The 22,496-nt window shown below is 45.3% G+C and overlaps 2 protein-coding genes across 8 annotated transcripts in view; one reads left to right on the top strand and one right to left on the bottom strand.

Annotated features, from left to right (window-relative positions):
• The window catches only part of RNFT2 (ring finger protein, transmembrane 2), a 49,519-nt gene extending 48,572 nt beyond the window's left edge, over window positions 1–947 (bottom strand). For 2 of the 3 annotated variants that reach the window (XR_004974755.1, XM_036353267.1), the window contains exon 1: window positions 788–947. The gene's annotated coding sequence lies outside the window, so the exon portion shown is untranslated. The other variant, XM_036353268.1, reaches the window with a different exon arrangement.
• A 243-nt stretch (window positions 948–1,190) lies between these two features.
• Window positions 1,191–22,496, top strand: part of SPRING1 (SREBF pathway regulator in golgi 1) — a 71,066-nt gene continuing 49,760 nt past the window's right edge. The window contains exons 1-5 of one of the 5 annotated variants that reach the window (XM_036353273.1): window positions 1,225–1,368; window positions 8,993–9,149; window positions 12,600–12,751; window positions 13,134–13,247; window positions 15,721–16,937. In XM_036353273.1, the coding sequence (XP_036209166.1) occupies window positions 1,258–1,368; window positions 8,993–9,149; window positions 12,600–12,751; window positions 13,134–13,247; window positions 15,721–15,756 (570 nt within the window). In that variant the 5' untranslated portion in view covers window positions 1,225–1,257 and the 3' untranslated portion in view covers window positions 15,757–16,937. Of the gene's footprint in view, window positions 1,369–8,992; window positions 9,150–12,599; window positions 12,752–13,133; window positions 13,248–14,912; window positions 14,997–15,069; window positions 15,599–15,720; window positions 16,938–22,496 lie in introns of those variants that run through there. The other 4 variants (XM_036353271.1, XM_036353272.1, XM_036353275.1 and 1 more) reach the window with 4 other exon arrangements.

The raw sequence follows: 22,496 nt of genomic DNA, 5'->3' as shown, positions 1-22,496 counted from the left end.
CCTTGGACTGAAGGGTCCTGGGTTCGATTCTGGTCAAAGGCACATACCTTGGTTGCAGGTTCCCTGGCTCTTGTTTGGGGTGCATGTAGGAGGCAACCAATCGATGTGTCTCTCTCACATCTGTTTTTCTGTCTCTCCCTCTCCCTTCCGTTCTCTCTAAAAATCAATGGAAAAATATCCTTGGGTGAGGATTAACAAACAAAAAAAATTCTCAACTTTCAGAACTTGCAATGTCAGCTTAATGTCCTCATCTGAAGATACCCCATCACCTGCATATCCTTGGGGAAAATAAAATATAGTATCCTAAAGCTTCCATCCACAAATCTGACCCAGCCTCCTAAATGAAATGCCCAAGATTCTAATTCAATATGCTTGCTTTTGCAGGGGCTCCAAATACTCTGTTGGAAGCAGACCTTAATTATTCCAATATTGAAATCTGGAATAAATTTTTGCACTGGGACGCATCGGAAAGAAACGCCTTTTAATCCTCTGCAGCACGCATCGTACTACTGCCCTATGAAAAACGACAATACAGGTCATTTTTTAAGTTGGGCCCCCAGACCTTTACCTGACTGCAGTGAAATGCATGCAAGAGAGCATCTCCTGCGTTAATCGCATTGGAAGCTGGCAGGTGCACTGGTACAATGCCGGGAGCGTTTTTCATTCCTGCAGCCAACGCTCAACGCAAAATGCCCTCGGGACTGCAAGGGCGGGACTCTACACGGACCATAGGAAAGAAAACACACACCAAAAAGCAAAAAACAAAACCAACGCTTTCTCTCTTTACCTGCCGAGACGATTCAGCAATCACAGCAGCATCATTCATGTCCTTCCCAGCCAATCATTCGTGCAGCCCTGGGAGCACGTGACTTTCGAGGGCTTCCGGCCTCTGACAGGATTCTCTCCAGGGTTGACTGGCTGGGCGCTAGGAGCCCGGCACAGCTACTCCGCCGCACGCACGTGATTGCCCGCCCCCTTCCCGGGATTCAGCCAATAGGAATCCGCATATCTGCAGGGACCAATGGCAATGAGGCCGAACGAGGCCCGGTGAAATCGCCAGGCTCGTGAAGGCGGGACTGAGGACGTCGTCACGTGAGGCGGCGCGGGGAGGCTGTCGGGAGCTGGCTGGGCTGAGGGCCGCGGGGCCGGCGCCCGGTGTGAGGAATGGGGCTGCCCACCGCGTAGGGGCCATGCCGCCCGGGTTCCGGGCCTGCCCCGTTCCGCGCCCCGGCCGCCGCGCCCCGCGTCCGCGCCGGCATGGTGAACCTGGCGGCCATGGTGTGGCGCCGGCTCCTGCGGAAGCGGTGGGTGCTCGCCCTGGTCTTCGGGCTCTCGCTCGTCTACTTCCTCACCAGCACCTTCAAGCAGGTGAGTGGCCTCTCGCTGTCCCGCGTTTGCTCCGCTCTCCCGGCCGCCCGGCTCCCTCCCCACGTGGGGGAGCTGCCTGGCAGCCGCGCCGCTCCGGTGCCCGGGGAGGTGGGCCTTCCTGCCCAGGACCGAGGCCGGGCGGAGGGACCGCTCCTGCGGGGGTGATGGGTGAGGAGGCGCTGCTCGGCCAGCTCCGGGGCCTCGAACCCCGGGCTGTGGCCCTGGCGCCGGTGGTATTACCCCCATCGCCCCCGCCTGCTTCCTCCCTGCCCCGCCGGCGAGCCTTCCTCACCGCATCTTCCTGGCTGTCCCGGGTGACAGCCGGGACACCGAGCCCCCGAGAACGGCCGGTGGGGCCGGCAAGTAGCCGAGCTGGGGGGCCGGCGCTGCGTGTCTGCGCTCCGTTCAGCTCGGGGCGCGGTCGTCCCCCCGGGAGACTCGCCGTGGGGCGTCCTCTCTGTGCATCGCGCGAGCGCAGTGTTCTCTCCGCCTCCCACCTCCTCAGATCGAACGCCACGTGCGGCTTTAGGGCGACAAGGCAGGGCGCTTGGGTAGGAAGTGTTACCCAGCGCGGCAGCTGGGTGTGCTCAGAGTCCAACTTGAGCCTTAGGGTTTTTAGAAAGGGTGACCCGACCCCGAGGTGTTCTAGTTATCAAGAGACCCCCTTTTCACCCTCAAGGGGCAAGTTCACACATCAAACATAGCAACGAGCGGGAAATAAATAAACGTTGCAGTCACCCAAGTTTTAGCGGGTCGCGGGGGAGCCTGGAAAAGGGAAGGCAGGGAAGTGTAGGCAAACAGGCGAGGGTGTAAGCGTCTATCCTTGACCCAGACGTGGGTGACATTCACGGGAACTTAGGTGTTTTCTTTTTTTAAAAAAAAATATATTTTATTGATTTTTTTTTTTTTACAGAGAGGAAGGGAGAGGGATAGAGAGTCAGAAACATGGATGAGAGAGAAACATCGACCAGCTGCCTCCTGCACACTCCGCACTGGGGATGTGCCCGCAACCAAGGTACATGCCCTTGACCGGAATCGAACCTGGGACCCTTCAGTCTGCAGGTCGATGCTCTGTCCACTGAGCCAAACCGGTTAGGGCTTAGGTGTTTTCTGCCACCTCCCAGGCAGCTTCTCATGATCAGGTGCTGTCCCTTCTCTGGCTGGTGGGCCTTTGAGAGCTGCGAGTGAGCCAGAGCTCAGACCGCGGCCTCCTCCCTGCCTGGCCCAGGTGATCACCGGCATCATTGTCCAAGTGCAAGCTGTATGCTCTTGAGATCCCAGTTCATAACTCCAGTCTGGGCCTGTCCAGAAAACCCCAAATTCTATCATCTCCTGCCCCCACGGCGTCTCCTGAACTTACTCATTCTCCTAATTGTCACTGCTGCCACCTTAAGTCAGGCTGCCTTCATCCCTGTCTGGACCATGCGGTGGCACCAGCAGGCCTGTGCTTCCTTTCTTGTCCTAGCAATGGGGGTGTAAGTTCTTTGGGTTCTTGCTGCACTGGACAAGCTCCAGACTGTTCCAGGATCATGGTGACTCTTTTATGTCACTTCAGGTCAGACTGAATGTGACTGCCTCGGGCCACACGGGGTGACACAATCTAAATGTCTTCCCCTTCGCCCATAGTCCTGCTTTATTTCCTTTGTGGTAGGAACTGGACATTTCTTGCTCATTTACTTGCTGATCTGTCCCTTCTAGAGTGTAATTTTCTTGAGAACAGAGAATGGTGTTCTTCATAGAATCCCAGCCCATAGAATTCTGCCAGGCCCTTCATGGGGACTCAAATATTGAAACAAATGAGTCTTTAAAAAAATATTTTTGTTGCTTCCAGAGAGAGAGAAAGAGAGAGAGAGAGAAAGAGAAACATCAGTGATGAGAGAGAGAGTAATTGATCTACTGCCTCCTGCACGCCCACATTGGGATGGAGCCTGCAACCCGGGCATGTGCCCTGACCGGGAATCAAACCATGACCTTCTGGTTCATAGGTTGACACTCAGCCACTGAGCCATGCCGGCTGGGCTGAGCCTTTTTAATTGGGATGACTTTTCCTTTCTTCTCAATCTGGCACATTCCTACTGGTCAGATGCTGTCCATTCTGACTTCCTTTACAACCTCCTTTTAAGTACTCCAGTGCACCTTGTTCATTTTTGTAAAAATACATCTTTATTGATTTTAAAGAGAGGGGGGAGAGAGTGGAAGAGAAACATCGGTATGAGAAACATCAGTCAGCTGTCTCCTACATGCCCACCACGGGGATCAAGCCCACAGCCCTGGCATGTGCCCTGACCAGGAATTGAACCCGGGACTTCAGTTCATGGGATGATGCTCAACAGAGTCATTCTGGGCTGGTGCCTTGTTCATTGTTTAAAAATTACAGTGTTACAATGTGTCTTTTTAAAACCTGTCAATTATGACAGTCAGGGTTTAAATTTTTTTTTGATGGGGGTGATGATTGTGATTTCTTTAAAATTATTGACAGAATATTTTTTTTTTTAATTGCTTAAAGTATTACAAAGGGTATTACATATGTGTCTTTTCTTTTTTTTTCCCCGCCCTTGACTATCCCCTGGCCTCCCCCACCCCCCATTGACAGAATTTTTGTTTTGCAGATTTCCCCCGCAGCCTAACAAAAACTAAGTAAAACAAACACTTGAGCTGTAACCTATGCCTGCCTGTCAGCCCCTGCCAACCATTCAGTCAACTTTCTGTCTCTGTGAATTTGCCTATTCTGGACACTTCACATAAATGGACTCTTATAGTCTGTGGTCTTCTGTGTCTGGTTTCTTTCGGTTAGAAGCCTGTGTTTTCAGGATTCATCCATGTTGTAGCATGTGCTACTACTTCATTTTTGTGTCCGAATAATATTCCCTGGTATGTATCTACCATATTTTGCTTTTTTCCATTTATCAGTTGATGGACACTTCGGTTGTTAACACCTTTTGGCTATTATAAATAATGCTATTATGTGCATGGGTGTACACGGTTTTGTTTGGAAATACGTTCTCAGTTCTCTTGGATTTGGTCCTAGGAATGGGATTGCTAGGTCATATGGTGGTGACTTTATGTTTAACTTTTGAAGAACTGCCAGACTGTTTTCAAAAGCGGTTGCACCATTTGCAGTGAACTTTTAAGAAGTTATTATGCTTGTTAAGTTTTGATGTAGCATCAAAGAAGAGTGTCCATAGTTATCTGGAAAAGCCATTAAAATGCTCCTCCTATTTCCAACTGCACATCTGTGTGAGGTAGGTTTTCTTCAGGTGGTTCAGCCTGAACAACATACTGCAGCAGATTGAATGCAGGGGGACATGTGAGAATCCAGCTGTCTTCCTTTAAGCCAGACACTGAAAAGATCTGCAGAAATGTAAAAACATTTTCTCTTCTCACTAAATTTCTTTACACAACAAAAATGGTTGACATGTAATAGTAATGGGTTCATTGTTATTGTTAAATGAATAAAAAATAATGTATTGAAAACACGTATTTTAGGAATTTGTTTTACTTTCCAATATGATAAATATCAACGGCCATAATTCTTATAAACCCACATATTGGGTCCTCAGTAATTTTTAAGAGTATGAATGATCCTTGGGACCAAAAACTTGTCTGACGTTCTCCCATATGCATTTTTGTGTGTGCTGCTCCTGCCTCACTCTCGCTGCAGTTTTGGTGTCTGCCACTCCGAACTGGGTGACTTGGGGGTCTGCTTCATTTGGCCTAGCCTCAGTGTCTTCATCTGGAACGTGGAGGTGGTGACAGGGAATGAGTGGGGGGGGGGGGGGGAGGTTAGGATACATTGAGAAGAGGACGTGGACAACTTCCCAGCTCCTTGGGATCCGAGCTCTGCTGCAGTGAGACCAGGCACTGCTGGAGCAGAGGTGGTGCTTGTGCCTAGAGAATCGTGGATTATCCTCTACTGCTTTGAATTCCTCATTTCTTTGGTTTTCATGTTAATTAATGCTTTGGGGGATAGTTTAAATTACAGAGATGGGAGTGCAGGAGAAATTAGTGACAATGGCAGGGATGCCACTGGGGGAGAGGATTGCGAACGGTGAGTGGTGCCAGGTGACTTGGGCACAGTTATTTAACAAATATGTTCAGTGAGCACCAGCTGTGTTGCTAAGGCACTGTCTGCTGGATGATGGAGATACAGTGAGGGGCGAAGCAGAAAAGCCTTCCTCTCCAAGAGCCTCTGTTCTGCGGGGGTGGGTCGGGGGGAGAAGTGGCAAAAAAGCAAAGTTATTTCAGACAATGATGTACGATACGAAGGAAACAAAGCAAGATGCCATGATAGAGCGGCAGGGTGGGCCGAATGCTGCGTGGGTGTGTGAGCTGAGATGACAGAATTCCCAATCTTGGAGTCAGAAGGGTCCTTACTTGTAAGGAAATGGTCTCAGACTTGTTCAAGTGGTGCAGTTTCTGAATATCTCAGGTATTTGTGTAACTCCTTGAAAACATGTTCATGCCTTCAGCTTGAAAGTAATTAACTGTAAATTGGTGCCAAGTTAGATACTGTCTAAAGTAAAGTGGAATAAGTCATAAGAGCGAGTTGCTAATCTGTTTTTTGCTTTCCACTGATCAGCACAGGGTAGAGGAGGAACACTACTAGCAGTCTCACCAACCAGAGGGAGTCGCTGATGATACCTGGGCATATTTTCTTCTTCATTTTTCATATTTTTAAAATATAATTGGGCATACTGTTTCTTTACATATGTGCATTGTATCCATCTTTTAAAGTGTTTTTTAAGTACAGTTTTTTTATAACTAAAATTTTCCTTGATTAGGCCATATTGAGGCATTCATTCCCCAAATATTAGACATTTGGGATGCCTCCTGGCCTTTTACTTGCCACCCCCTCCCCTTTTTTCTTTTGAGAAACATAAGCAAATCTTTTAATGGCAATGCCTTCTGTTTAAGTGCTTCACTACGTAAATGGAACATTTATCTCATTTGACCCTTATGATGACCCCTGAAAAATAGACAGGACAGTTATTAATATCCCCCCTTTAAAATCAGGTTAAGTAACATATGAGTAATGAAAACATTTCTATAGCTCCTTAACAGTTTATGAAGAAAGTTCTTTGTGTGCATGTTTGTTCCTTTTTGTTCCCGCTCTTTTCTTTGTATCCCAGTGTAGTCCCTGTGGACATTGGTGGTGGTCGATTGCACTGATTTCTGCTACCTCTTTATCAACTGCTCTGAAGGCTCTTTGGGATTAGAGAATCTGGCTACTTTTGTCTCTATTTCCTTAATGCATTGTACCATCTTGAAACCTTTGAATGAATAAAAAAAAAGTGTGTATACACACACACACACACACACACACACACACACGTGTAAAATTGAGACAACCTAATAGAGTAGGTGGAACACTTGGAGGAAGGTTTAAAAGTACTTATCCAATAAAGGAATCCATCAGTGCCCCTTCACACCCTTTGCGTGACTAGACTTTCACACAAGTGAACATGTACTAATTCATTACCGTTGCTATCTTACACAGTCTCTGTACAATCTTTCTGATTGTACAGCTCTTATCTAATCCTTTTGGCAAGGTCTTGAATATTCATGTTTGGAAAATCAAGTGCTGGGAGAATTGCCTTCCTGTTTACCAGGAATGTAGTTATGTGGAAGAGGTCCTTCTGGGATGCACTTGTTCATGAACTCTTGTGTGTTTTTTTTCCCTCAGGAAGAATGACAGGATAGTTTGAGAGTAATGTTAAGAGCACTTTTAACCTTGTGAGAGCCAGTTTACTGTACTTTGACCAGCCTCTTAACAGTCCTTATGGCTGTTAATTTATCTAGGGTAGCATTTGACGCTCAGTTTAGTTTGCACGTAGCTTGATTATGCAGTAAACTGATAGGTCCCAGCAGAGCAGAGGAGTATGAATTCACAGGTAGTTAAGCAGTGTGCACCTAAGTGATTTGCCCTAGTTCCCAAGGCTTCTGCATTTAGCTCCTCTTCTTGCACCCGAAGAACACAGATGTTGTTTTTGCATAACCCATCCTGTTCCTGCTGGTGCCAGTTCTTTCCTTTAAAAGAAGCAGGAGGGAGGGGCAGAGTAGAAATGACAGCCACCTTGAAGGATTGTTTCACACTAGTAATTTGAAGAACACAATCCAGGCCTGGTGAGGCGTGGTAAATTGTAAACACTATCTTATGTAAATGCTGGTAATATTACAAATGGCGTATGTATAACTTCAGGGAAGTTATTTGGCACTGTATGACATGACTACTTATAATAATTACTTCTACAAAGTAATTGTAGAAGTACTATTTATTTATTCAAGAGAATAAATAAAAACTACATTTCTATTGCATTGCTATCTGATAACAAAAGTCAAGAATGGGCTAAATGTTGATCTGTAGAGGATATGTTTACAAATTATGGCACATCAACATGATGGATTATTATGTAGCCTTAAAATGTGATTCTCGAGATAATGTAGCTGCTTGAATGGTTTACCATCTAATTAGTGTCAAGAAGTGCTGAATGCCAAGCATCCTCATTTGTAAGTGTAAATGTCAGGGTCAGAAGGCTAGAAGTTAATATGCAAAAATAGATAGCACTTTATGTAAGTGATGGGATTGTGGGCAATTTTTGTCTTTAATGTTGGTAATTATGTTGTTGGTTTTTTTTGTTTGTTTTTTTGTTGTTGTTAATCCTCACCCCAGGATATTTTTCCACTGATATTTAGAGAGAGTGGAAGGGAGTGGGAGAGACACCAGAGAAAAACAGTGATGTGAGAGAGATACATTGATTGGTTGCCTCCCAACCAAGGCTGGAGATCAAGCCTGCAACTGAGGAACATGCCCTTGGCCACAATCGAGCCCAGGACCCTTCAGTCCATGGGATGACACTCTATCCACTGAGCCAAATCGGCTAGGGCAGTGGTCGGCAAACTCATTAGTCAACAGAGCCAAATATCAACAGTACAACGATTGAAATTTCTTTTGAGAGCCAAATTTTTTAAACTTAAACCATATACATAGGTACATTGTTATTAACTTAATTAGGGTACTCCTAAGGCTTAGGAAGAGCCACACTCAAGGGGCCAAAGAGCCGCATGTGGCTCACGAGCCGCAGTTTGCCGACCACGGGGTTAGGGCAATTATGTTTTTTTAAAAATAAACTTTTTATTTTGGAATAATTATAGATTTACAGGAAACTTTCAAGGCTAGTATAGCGTTTCTGTAGATCCCTTAGTGTCTCCTATTGTTAATGATAATTATGTTTTTAAATAATGTTTTTATCATTTTAAAAACAAAAATATTCCAAAAATGCTAAAAGCTGTTAATAATCACTTATGTCCCTCCCATGTTAATAGCTTGTAGTATACCTTGCCATACCGTTATCTTAGCTCTAACACTTTTATACCTATTTAGAATGTGCACGTAATCAAGGGGCATTCATGTAAGAACTCCAGTTGCGAAGCATAGCATAGCCCTAATTTATTTTTCTGCATTTGATTTTGTGACTTTGGCTCAGATTTTGCTCATACCAGGGGAATGCAGATTCTTGTGCAAGCTTTTTAAAAATTGTGTCTGTTCTGTTGCTGTTTCTATGAAAAAATTGGTGAAAATATAAGAAATGATACTTTAATCTTTTCTTTTATGGTCTCTTTGTAGGAGGAGAGGGCAGTGAGAGATCGGAATCTCCTCCAGGTTCAAGACCATGATCAGCCCATTCTGTGGAAAGTGCAGTTTAACTTGGGCAATAGCAGTCGGCCCAGCAACCAGTGCCGGAACTCCATCCAAGGGAAGCACCTCATCACCGACGAACTAGGTAAGGCTGGCTTCCTTCTCCTCCTGCAGTCAGTGAAGTGCTTTGGTGCCACCATTCCTAGGGTTTTTAAGTAGGGATTCTATATGTGCCTTTTCCCTTCGTGCTCATTTCCAACATTTCTCACGTCTTCTTTGTCTTTCAGACCTAACTCATTGTTCAAGGTTCCCCTCAGCATCAGAGAAGCTTGGTTTGATAATTCTAACTCTGAAACTCCTTGTGCCTATAACTTAGAGTTTTAGCATTTTATCACACATCAGTGCCTCTGCTACTTCCTGCCAGTCTCTTTACAGCTCACCGGTCTTTTCTTCTCATCTTGGTCAATTCTATAGAATAGGAGCTCAGTTTTCTTTGGTAACTTGAATAATAATTGGTACTTAGGAAATGCATTTGTTAATGACTGATTGGGTAATCTCAAGTGAATTATAAGCACATTCAAAATGTGTTACTCTTACAGCTAAAATAGTAGTCTGTCTGTTTTGGTACTTTCTCTCAGACTTTTCTGATTCCTTTTAGACAGAAAGGTGATTCCTGTGCTGGTGAGGTAGTTGGATTAGACAGCTGCTACAGTTCTTACAACTCTAATCTGGCTCAGTCTTCCTAAAGCGAGACTCCCACTAATCCTCAGCCTGCCTTAATTGAGCTCTTACCATGTGCTGGGCACTGGGTGAAAGCTTTCCTTGAATATCCCATTTGATTTTGTCAATAGTCCTACGAGGTCCAGCTATTGCTATAATACATATAGAGGTATTGTCACTGTGTAGGTGAAGACACAGGCACTGAGAGGTTAAGGAACTCAAGGAAAAAGCAGATAACATTGCAAATAACCTGTGTTTTATTTTTAACAGAATTAAGTTACTTCCACAAGATGACACAGCTAGTCAGCAGGCAGACATGGGACAAGGACTGAACTTGGAGTTCAGTGTTTTTTTTCTCTTATAAACTGTTTTTTTTTTGGTGTTTTTTTGTTTGTTTTGTTTTTTATGATGCTTATAGTGAGAAAACATGTCATCTATGCCTTGGCTTTAATATTTAATATTAGGTTATGAATGACAGTTTGTCATTTTGTAGCAAGCCAAAGAATAATTTTCCTCTGATTATTTCGAGTGAGACAAAGATTCTCAGACTTATTAAGTAAAAAGTTCCAAGAATCAAGCAATTAAAAATTCAAGAACCATAGATTATATTTTACCTCCATGAGTGTGGGAGAAGGGAGAAACAGTTTAATGAAGAAAACTTGCAGGAATTGATGCCTTTTAGGAAGCAGATGTCACAATGAATATTGCCAGGGTAACACCTTATTAAATAGGACAACCAATTAGAATTTCAGACTTTCAAAGGTTAGAAGTTAATTTCTCAGTCAGTAGCAATACACTCTGCGGTTGTGACCTTACAGAATTCCTGTTGGAAATGATGTTTGCATGCTTAGATTTATGATGGAAAAGGTGAAATCTTGGTGAGCTTTCTTTCACCAGAAATTAGAAAGACCTCTGGTTTCAAGGCTGCTGGCAGTTAGCACTAGGGAGAGAAAGAAGGCCTGATGTTGACACTGAGAATGTGGAAAAGAGAAAAGGGCAGAAAGATAATTTCAACAAGTGGAGTGTAGGTCACATTATATTTTACAACTTCCTGACCCAGAAGTGGTAAAATTGCTGTGTATTTATCATTTGGGGCAGAATTTCAAGAAACATTTTGGCTTCTTGGATTTTTTTGTTTGTTTGTATAGTTATAATCCTTGTAATCCCAGAAACATTTGTGATGGCATTGGAATCATCATCATCATTCTCTGTCTCTGTCTCTCTCTGTCTGTTAATCCTCACCCGAGGATATTTTCCCATTGATTTTTTAAGGAGAGTGGAAGAGAGAGGGAAAGACAGAGAGAAACATTGATGTGAGAGAAACACATTGATTGGTTGCCTCCTGCACGCGCCCCAACCAGGGCCCGGGCCAGGGAGGAACCTGCAACCAAGGTACATGCCCTTGACTGGAATCAAACCCAGGACTCTAGCCACTGAGCCAAACCGGCTAGGGCTGGAATCATCCTCTCTTAATTTAAAGACAGAATGGCACAGTTAAAGTAACGAAAAGCACCAGTTCCCAGGTAAGCCCCAGTTTTCCAAGTGTGAGTGAGGGCTCTTTTAGTTTCTTCCATTGTGTTCCTGGTGCTTCCTACATTTGCACAGACTTTGTTTTCCAGAGTAGTTTCTGAAAACAACAGTATACTTCACCAAGTCTCATTCTCTGAGGGTTAAGAAGCTGGGGTATTTGGATGGACAGTTGCTCTGACCTGTGGGCCTGGGCATATACCTGTGGGCTTGTGTGTGCATCTGTGAGCTGTGTGTACATCTGGGAGTTTCCCAAGGGCCAAGTGGTGTCCCTCATCCACTTCTTCTCACATACCTCATTCCCACTCCCAGAAAGATGTAGAGAAGTGTCTGTTAGCAACTCTGAACAATAAATTAACTTTTGCAAGGTAATTCATTCCTTAAAGTTGAGCATGGATTGGCTGGGTTGGAGGGAGCGTGTGTATAGAGATGATGGGGTTTATTTATTATTTTATATTTTTAAAATATATTTTAATTGATTTCAGAGAGGAAGGGAGAGAGAGAGAAAGAGAGAGAGAGAGAGATTGATCAGCTGCCTCCTGCACCCCCCGCCCCTCACTCTGGGGATCGAGCCCACAACCCAGGCATGTGCCCTGACCAAGAATCGAACCGGTTCATAGGTCGACACTCAACCACTGAGCCACGCTGGCTGGGAGAGATGATGGGATTTATGAGGAGTGGAGGGAATTAGGAGGATTTTTCTTTCTTGGGTATCAGAGGATTCCCTTTTCCCAATACTGAGGGGTAATTGAACACTTGGTATGTATACTTGAAAACAGCCTAAATCAGTTTGTAAAGGTGAAGTGTAACTACTTCAGTTAAAAAAAAAATCTTCCAAACCATTCAATAAATGGCAAGCATTTAAAAGATACTTGCGAAAAGGAGGGGGCAGATGTTTGTTTTTTATCTAGAAGGATTTCACTTTTGGGAATTAATGCCTTGGCTTTTTCTATTTTTAGATTTTTGTATTGAAAAAATGGCATTTTTCTGCAGGTGTAGATGAAAAAATGGCTTTTCCCCCTAGATTAGAATAGGAAAACACAGGCGTGACTTTACGTGGAGAGTAAATCAAACACGCAGCAGCAGACTAACAGGTTGTTTTAGGCAGGTAAGGCTGGAGCCTACTTCTAATGTGGGAATTCACGTTTTTAAAGGATGGCATGTGAGAAGCAAGCCCTCATCACGTAGTGTCTGATTCTCCTACCTCTTTGGTGCTTAGGATTCTCCAGACTCCAGATTCTGTCTCTGATCTTTGCATACAGTGCGGACGTTGCTGAGTCTAGATCACGGCTGGTAGTGAGTTGGGATCCCTGCTGCTTTAATACTCAGGGTAGTCTCTGACTTGCAGGATACGTTTGTGAAAGGAAGGACTTGCTGGTGAATGGCTGCTGTAATGTCAACGTCCCGGGCACCAAGCAGTACTGCTGTGATGGCTGCTTGACCAACGGCTGCTGCAGTGCTTACGAGCACTGCGTTTCCTGCTGCCTGCAGCCCAACAAGGTATGGAGAGCTGCTCCTTGTTCTGCATCTGCTCACGTCTCTCTGCCTTTATTTTATGATGAGCATTGGGTTCTTCTGAAAATAGAATTTAGAAGGGAGCTTTGTAGGTGTCAGGAGTTGCTGCTGTGAAGTAGCCTTTGTCTCCAAGGAAGGAGGTGGTTCCCAGTGACTTGAATGGTTCTTTTGCAGAATGGGCCATTGTTTTGCTAATCAGATATCTGATGAATAAGATACCAGTGCTCTTTCCCCTTGGAGCTGGCTGCCTCCCTCACTCTTACCCCCACCCCGTCAGCAGTCTCCTAGTTTAGGAGAAATATCCAAGGTTACTTTTTGTGCTGCTGAGTCTGGAATTTATTATAGGTACTAACTTTTGTTTCCATAGCAACTTCTCCTGGAGCGCTTCCTCAACCGGGCAGCTGTGGCCTTCCAGAACCTCTTCATGGCAGTGGAGGATCACTTTGAATTGTGTTTGGCTAAATGCAGGACCTCATCCCAGGTCAGAAGCTCTGATGTTTCTAGCTGGGGGTTGGGTGGGTAGGAGGAAGGGTGGGTGGGAAAGTATGATCATGGAGGTATGATTATGATATGTCATAGGATATGAGTGATAATGGAGAAGAGATTCAAATGAAGCTTTGGTGGAATGAGTGTTTAGAATGTCAGCATGAGATTTATACAAGTCAGAGAAGTAAAATGTTTATATTAAATCAAGGTCTGATCAACTTGCATCTCCCCATCTGATTGGCATGTCTATACTTTTAAGTGGGAGCCTAAAATTATTTTTTAAATCTGGGTGGAATCTTAATAGTCCAGTTTCTGAGAGAAGTTCTTTTGTCAGAACTGAGGCTTTTCAGCAACCACTCATTGAGAGTAAATAGTAATTTGTTCTGGGACAGAGTTATGGTTTATTTTATGATTCAAGGGGAAGGGGCAGGTGGTGTTTAAAAATACATGCGTAATGTGTTGGTCGTCAAGCTCTCGATACTCATCAGCATGCTGTCACTACATGCTTTGCTGTTCGGGCACTGAACATCGCACCTGCTGCTGAAAGCGCCTGGAAGTCCATCACTGTGGCCTTGGCTCTCAGCTTTTGTGGTTGGGCTGTTGTGGGGCTGTCTTTTTAAAAAATCACCGACGTGTTTGTTATACAAGCACGCTTCTTCTGGCCTCTATTCATGGTGTCTCCAAGATTGTACTGGCTTCGTCTGAGATAACTGACTCATTTGTCATTTTCTGGAACTCTTGCACTCTTTGCCAGATGTCTGTCTGTAGTCCACCTTTTGATTTTACGCCACTTTTTATGTCTCTGGTCTGCTCTTAGAGCACCCAGCATCATTGGGTAAATGTTTCAGGGATTATAATGAGCATTTGAAAACATGAAAAAATTCCTGGTGGGCTTGTTTTGTTGGAAGAGCTTTCCACTTGAATGGGCCTTAAAGGAAGTGTGGAGGAGGCTGAACACGTGACTAACTTTGATTCAGATTCTCTCTCATTCCGAGAGTTGCCAGAAAAGTCGAAATATTTTCTTTCTTTGATAAAACCCAGAAGTTATTTCCAGTTGTGAGTGAAGATGCTAAACTTTCTTCTATTGTAAAGAAATATTTCCCAGTTGGCAATTTGTTTATATAGCAGTATCCCAAGAAAGAGAAGCTTTTGGCGACACGTCTGCAAATTGGATTAGTACTTACAGTGTAGATGTTTAGTATTGGTCGTGGGCTAATTCATGAACTCTAGACTAGCCAAAAACTCAAGTTGCCTGTATGAAAACAAACTGCTGAAAAATTAGCCATCGGGGTGTTTGTTTTAAATCACACTTCCTATTTCTCAGCCAAATAAGGCTTGTCTGGTATTGTGGGATTTGGCCCGAGTGCCAAACCCAGAGATACATAAAACTTTATGAAAGCGATTTGAAATGTATCTCCTCCATATTTTCAGGGTTCAGTACCAGTGACTGAATTTCTGTGAAGCACAGAGTCAGGTGCAAAACACCCTTTGGACCTTAATCTAATATAAAATAATTTGAGAAAAACTAGTTGTCCTGAGTTGCAGTGAGGTTGTTAGAAACTCACTTGTGTACATAAAAAGAAACAGTCATGCAGTGATGTTATGTCCATTTTCATGATCTTCATTGGCATTCTGCGTTGAGCATTCGCCTTTGTTCCAGAAAGTGCCTGGGAGCCTGATAGTGACATTCGGAGATGGATGTGGCCAGGCTCCTGCAGGGAGTGCCTGACAGCAGCCCGCTTGGACTTCAGCAGCTCTGAAGGGAGGTGTGTGGGACTGCTCTCTCATGGAGCTCTTGTCTTCCCTTTTGCCAACAGAGTGTGCAGCACGAGAACACCTATAGGGATCCCATAGCAAAGTATTGCTATGGAGAGAGCCCTCCCGAGCTCTTCCCAGCGTGATGGGCGCAGTGATGGGCACAGAAGACTTTCCAAGCGCATGCGGCTAAAGCACTTAGTCTGAAGCCAGGCTCAGCGGTCACTAGTCCCTTGGAAGAAGAGAGTTGTCGTGAGGAAACCTTGGCTTTGACCACTTCTTGGGCTGTACTCTTTGGGCTGCACTCCCCGCCAGGCTTCACCAGATGGGACTGATCTATAAAGCAGCTTGGAAACACCAGCGGGTCACATTTGAAAAAGACCAAACTGCAGGCGACCTTGCGGAGGGATTGGTGCTGTGGGCACCTCCACCATTGCAGCTGCTCGGTGTCCCAGGGTCACTCACAGGGTTCATCGGGGCCCTTCACTGTACAGTTATTTATTGGATTTCTTTGTAGTATTGGGAAAATTATAATGTTTTATATTGAAGAATGCCTTGCCTTGATAGTTGAATATATTCAAGGAAACTGTTGTGGTTGTTGTTTTCTTATGTTCTTTAGTTTCATGAGTTAAATCATCCCTTCACCCAGATAAAATGGCCTCTTAGAACATGCATGTTCTCTCCAGGTAGTTATTTTGGTTTTGTTTTAACAGCATCTTCAGGAGTGGGCCCTGAACACCGTATGCTGACATCTAAAACTGTCTGAGATCTCAAAGATACTGTTCCATTCTCATCTAGTGCCAAGTTTCTAGCAGCTGCTACCATGTGCTCTCAGATTTTTTCTGGGGGATCTGGGATACATGTATTCCTGTGGCAAGCATCGTTTTAACCTGAGAGTCTGACTTACTGTTCCAGAGGATTTTGTTCTCATTTCCTATGAAGTGCCTGGTCATCTTGGTTGTGGTCCAGCAGGAGCCTCAGGAAAATCACCGCAGCCTCCTCTCCTCCCAGTCATGGAACCCTGTGTTAAGGCGCTTCCTCAGTGGAGATACATCTACAACTGGCCATAAGCGGTCATCCTTTATTGCTTTCAGCTTCATGAGATGTAACAAGTACAGACATGCAGTTTCCCCATGATTCGCAAAGAGGGAGAAGAAAACCCGAGTTGCTAGGAAGGAGCTGTAAGAGACTTAACATCTCCCCTCAGTGGGACGAGTGAATGAACGCAGGGCATGCAATTGCAGGTCCACACGCTCCAGGCGTGCCCTGTGTTTCCGAACAACACTAAACCTCTCTGGTCAAGGCCTGGGGTATTTGGTCCTCAGATCACGACAGGCCCCTTGAGTAGTATCCCTCTTTGCTCTCAGGAGTTCCATTACTGCACAGCTTTTTCCTGGAGTCACACACTGACCTGGGGTTGGGCAAGGTTTTTTCATTTTATTGGTTCAAGTTGTTGACCTTGGAGCAGAGCGCTATTTTATAACCTGCTTTTGACTTTTTTTTTTTCTTTTTCTTTGGGCCATGTTTGCCTTCCAGTGTGTTTCTGCAATATGTAGTGGCCGTTTCCCTTCACCCCCTCCTATTACTTCTTATACTTAACCTTCCCAAAGTGGTTTGTCCTGATAAATAAGTTTTCTTTGAGGGTAAACTGTGTGTCTGGCAGTTTTTAAATGTTAGATCCCAAGAAATGTAATCAATGTGCAGTGGACTTTTTGGGTTCTCTGTGTGTTCATTGGTGCTAAATCAAACTGTATGTGAAAGAAATGTGCATGTCTGGGTGTTTTACCATCTCGGGTGTTTTTCTGTAACGCAGTGTGAGACTTGAGTTTGTTTTCTGTGGTCACTGGTACCAGCCTCTCCTTTGAGCTTATTTTAACTCTTGAGAAATATAACATAGATTTAATGTGAGAAGAGTTTCCTCACAGGTTAACCCATGGATGTTGACTTTGTACTTGAATATTGACTTGGCATGCTTTGCATTTTCCATGCCTCTGCGAACAGTATCTATAGCCTTGTGATAGAGAATTAAGCTCACTTGTGTTTGCACCTCCTGGATGAGGCAATAGTCAGGGTGAAGTGACTTCCCAGAGTCCCTGCTGAGATTTAATGACTGAACCAAAACAAGAACTTCATCTGGGGCCCGGGTCCACTGTCCTTCTCACCAACTCTCATCAGCTCCAATGCTGACTCATCTGTAAACAGCCCCCCTGAGAGCATATAGATTTCAGCCGTCCAGGCCAAAAAAGGGGAGAGGTGGCATAAATAGCCAAATTGGGCCGATAATCCAAAGGTCATTTTCACTTGGCCCTGGAATATGTTTGTTGTACTTAAGTCAATTAGGGGTGTGTTCACTGTTTTGTCAACTCCCAGTGCTGTAGAGGACATAATGAAGTCACCCAACGGACCTGGACTGGCCTTCTCACCCAGGACCTCTCGCCTCTCCAATCCCTGGTTGGTTTCTGGTTCCCCTGACTGAGGGTTTCTAGAATTAGAGGCCTCGTCTTGGCAAAGTGCATGGTACATAATGAAATTTTAGGAAAAGATCAAAGAAGGGACAAAAACACCTTTTGTTTAGAAAAAATATTAAGTATTGCGTGCTTGGGGCTAAAGGTAATTAGGTAATTCGAAGCTTTCCCCCCAATTCTGAATCTTAATTACTATGCTCCTTGGTGAGGCCATAAAGATGAGATGTATCCGCTGGTAAAGAAACAACCAGTAAAGTGAGGAAAGGGCACTGAGATAGTCATGTATAGAGGAGAGGATGTCCTGCCTCCATGGTGCCAGGGACTCTGGGTGGCCCTAGACTCGGCCGAGCTGGAGCTGGCATTGCAGGGTGAGCTCGGTAGCTCTTAGGAAGCAGAGGACAGGGCTTTAGAGCAAGGAATGTGGCTTTCAGATCGCTGCTCCCAGAAACTGACGTGGAGGGCCTTGGGGGTGCACCTTGGCTGGTGTAGCTGCAGAGGAACTCGGGAGGGTCACATAATTGAATTTTTCCATTATTGAGATTTATAGATACACTAGAGGCCTGGTGCATGACATTCGTGCACTTGGGGGATGGGGGGGGTCCCTCAGCCCAGCCTACACCCTCTTGCAGTCCTGGAGCCCTTGAGGGATGTCTGCCTGCCAGCTTAGGCCTGCTCCCCGTGGGCCTAAGCCAGCAGGTGGACATTCCCCAAGGGATCCTTAGTGCTGTCGCGAAGGCGGGAAAGGCTCCCGCCACTGCCACTGCACTCGCCACAGGTTAACCCATGGATGTTGACTTTGTACTTGAATATTGACTTGGCATGCTTTGCATTTTCCATGCCTCTGCAAACAGTATCTATAGCCTTGTGATAGAGAATTAAGCTCACTTGTGTTTGCACCTCCTGGATGAGGCAATAGTCAGGGGTGAAGTGACTTCCCAGAGTCCCTGCTGAGCTTTAATGACTGAACCAAAACAAGAACTTCATCTGGGCTTCTGGCTGAGCACACTCCCACTGTGGGAGCGCACTGACCACCAGGGGGCAGCTCCTGCATTGAGTGTTTGCCCCCTGGTGGTCAGTGAGCATCATAGCAACCAGTTGTTCCACTGTTCGGTCAATTTGCATATTACCCTTTTATTATATAGGATTGTAGATGTACGGGGATGCTGCCGGTGTAGTGTCTTCACAGGCAGAATTCTGCCTTGCTGTTAATAACTGCCTCTTACTAATGGCATGACCTTGGGCACTGATGTCCTTACTCTGTGAAACGGGGTTGCATCTGCCTCTCCCAGGGTTATGAGGTGGCAGGAAGTCTGTGTCTGCACCCAGCAGGGTTGATGTCACACAGTGCATGGTGGGGATCGATTGGCCCCTCAGGGGGGAGGGTGGTAATGACAGAGCCCTTAGTATTGATTTTATTTCTATTTTTTAAAGAACTCATGCTAAAGATTAAAAATTTCAGATAATTCAGATATATGTAAAGATGAAAGTAATTTAAAATCATGCATCCTAGAGATAAGCCCCAGTCCTTTTTCTCTTCCCTCGTGACTTTCTAGGCAGGAATGAGAGCACTTTTTCCTCTTGAGAACAATCCCATAATGTACATCCTAGTATGTAACATAAAGGCCCATATACTAATGTTTAATGACCACATGGTGTCAAATACAATGATGTTATGAATCCCCTGCTGAGCATGTTTAGCTTATCATTTTTCTGCTACTGCAAGTAATGCAGTGATAAACTTTTACAGACACGTGTTTAGATTTATCTGATAACTTTTCACCAGCTTTCACTTTCACCTGCACCTCCATATCCTTGAGAACCCTGTGTTACCATTTTTTAACTCTTTGCTAATGGATCTCAGTGTTCTAATTTGTGTTTATTTAGTGTCTAGTGAGGTGAGCCCTTTCCTTTGTTTTGGTTGGTCATTTATCATTCCATGTGAAGTGTCTGTTGGTGACGCTTACAGAGCATCCTATATAATAAAAGGCTAATATGCAAATTGACCAAACAGCGCAATGACCTGTTGCTATGACATGCACTGACCACCAGGGGGCAGATGCTCAATGCAGTACGCTCCCACAGGGGGAGCCTTGCTCAGCCAGAAGCCTGGCTCACGGCTGGCAAGCACAGCGCGGTGGTGGGAGCCTCCTGCCTCCGTGGCAGTGCTAAGGACGTCTAACTGACAGTGGGGATTGTGCCTAAGCTGTCAGTCAGACATCCCCTGAGGGCTTCTGGACTGCAAGAGGGCTCAGGCTGGGCTGAGGGAACCCCTGCCCCCCCCCCACCCCCCAGTGCACGAATTTCGTGTACCAGGCCTCTAATTTTTTTTTTTTTTAAATATATTTTATTGATTTTTCACAGAGAGGAAGGGAGAGAGATAGAAAGTTAGAAACATCGATGAGAGAGAAACATTGATCAGCCGCCTCCTGCACATCTCCCACTGGGGATGTGCCCGCAACCCAGGTACATGCCCTTGACCGGAATCGAACCTGGGACCCTTCAGTCCGCAGGCCGACGCTCTATCCACTGAGCCAAACTGGTTTCGGCCAGGCCTCTAATTTTTACATAAAAGAAGCCTACACCCCTTTTCTCTCTCAGCCCTGTGCTAACCTCCTTATTGTGTGTACAGAAGCAAGTGGCTCATGTATCAACAAACTAACTTTTTCAGTTGATGTAGGCAGTGAACGGGGGCATTTTTATCACAAATGGGGGAGTGTGGCGTCCCCAGTGGTGGAGGCTAGGGATGCTGTCAGACACCCTGCAGTGCCCAGGCAGGTTCCCATGACACACAGTTCCCCGGTTCCAAACGGCAGCTGTGCGAGGTGGAGAGGCCCGCTCCAGTCGGTAGTATTTCCCCCTCAGGTTGAGCCGAAGAGCTGCAGGAGCTGCGTGCTGACTTTATTATGTGTCTGCCCTTGCGTTCTGCGGTGCTGAAGCGCTGCTGATTAAATTACCCGAAGCCCCACGGGACCCGCTGCTTCCTCGCAGGCCTCTCGCAGCCCAGTGCTGCCTCCAGGAGCGATGTTATTACTCTGCTGCGGTGTCCTTCGCACACTGACATAACCCAGGTGCAGACGTCCTCCCCTCGCTGAGTGACCTGGAGGGGCATAAACAGCGCCCTCCCTTCTCTAGCGGAGTTCTCCCCAGGACCACTGCAGCAGCTCTGTACATGGAGGGACTGATGGTGTGTGTGTGTGGGGGGGGGGGGGGGGGGGGGAGGGGAGGGAGAGGGAGAAACACCACGACAGATTCTATTTGGAAAACTAGTCATTCTACTATACAAAGGTGCCACATAGTAAATAGTAATAATTATTTTAAAAAGCCAGTGGGATTATGAGAGTTCTTTCTACACAATCACTTTTCCTGACTCTGGCATGTCAATAATGTATTGCCGCCTACGCCTTTTCCTGTGGGCATTTTTCTTGCATTGTTTGTTCATGGTGCGAGTACAGTTTGGGTACCAGTATCCCCGTTTTCGCTCAGTCACGTGTCTGTGACGTTCCTTGTCCAGTCTTGCGTTCACATGAAGGGAACAGGTGGCAACAGCTGTCTGCTGTGAGTGGGCGACTCCGTGTCCCAGCAGAAACTTGTCACTCACCTGTGTGTGTACATCCTGATTCTTGTCTGATGATAAAGCGTAACTGCTGGGCTTTCTGTAAAATGAAAGTACAGCCTTTAACATTATCATAAACAAAACAACATGACCAGTTACAACCATAGGGCAAAGCAGTTAATTCAGATACTTGAACAGGAGTCCAGTTTTATTATGTCTCGGGACTGTGTGATCTGTGGACCCCCAGGGACCAAAACACATTGCTGCTCGAAATGCATTTTTTGTAAGTGGGTGCCTTCGGAGTATTTTAATAGTGTGAATAGTTTTTGCAATCTTTTCCATTCATAAATTTTTTATGTAGAGTAGGCTGGCTCTGGTCAGCTTGCATTCAGATTATCACAGAATCGAAGTGGTATTGGCTAAATGAGAAATCGGCGTTATCAGTGAAATTCAAGATTTCAGACTATCGGCCACACCTCGCTATTACTAAGGAGGGTGTGCGTGTGACAACAGCAATATGAACTATGTGAGTAGCATTCTAATTTTATTGACAAGAACACGGGCATTAACAACCTTGAGCAAATGAACCTCTCCTGGCATTTGTTTCCTCTCGCTAAGGTGTCTTGCAGAGCCAAAATTCTGATTTTTTGTGACCAGCCAAAGGTCCCACGTGTTAAGGCAAGACCAGGGCCCGTGTCTCTTGGCGACTGGTCCTTGGCTTTGACTCTCACAGGGTGCACAGAGTCCAGCCATCTGGAGCCCATTTTCCTCAAACCAGAGCTTCCCCTTCTCTCAAAGATTACAACTGGGGCTAGCCATTTTCTGCTTCTTCCTCCTCTAATTTTAAATAGACACCATATTCTTCTCTGCTGGGACCAACTTATCATGTATTGCTGCTCTGCACCTGTGCAAACAGCTGCTGTGTTTTCCATCACAGAAACAGCTGCCTTTTGGCAGGGAAGCACAGAACTGTACTCGGTAGCTGTACCTTCATCCAGTGCTAAGAGGCTTAACCTGAGATACGGTCTTGGAATTCCTTTTTTGTTTGTTAATCCTCACCTGAGGATATTTTTCCATTTATTTTTGGGGAGAGTGGAAGAGAAACGGAAAGACAGAGAGAAACATCGATTGGTTGCCTCCTGCACAAGCCCTGACTAGGGCCCGGGCCGGGGAGGAGCCTGCCACCAAGGTACATGCCTTTGGCCAGAATCGAATTTGGGACCCTTTGGTCCTCAGGCTGATGCTCTAGCCACTGAGCCAAATCGGCTAGAGCTGGAATTCCGAGTAAGGGCTTCTGCAGTCATTGCTCAGTAAAAGGTCTTCCTTTTCATTCCTTTTGTGATTACAGGTCAAAAACCTTTAAATGTAGCAGATTACATTTTAAAATGTATGACATTACAAAAGAAAATAAATTGTGCCAAATTAGATTCTTAGCTTCCACAGATAACCTACCACTAATTAAAGTGTTGAT

Source organism: Myotis myotis, unplaced genomic scaffold, assembly GCF_014108235.1.
Source record: "Myotis myotis isolate mMyoMyo1 unplaced genomic scaffold, mMyoMyo1.p scaffold_m19_p_20, whole genome shotgun sequence".
NCBI lineage: Eukaryota > Metazoa > Chordata > Mammalia > Chiroptera > Vespertilionidae > Myotis > Myotis myotis.
This window is presented reverse-complemented; position numbering and strand designations above follow the sequence as displayed.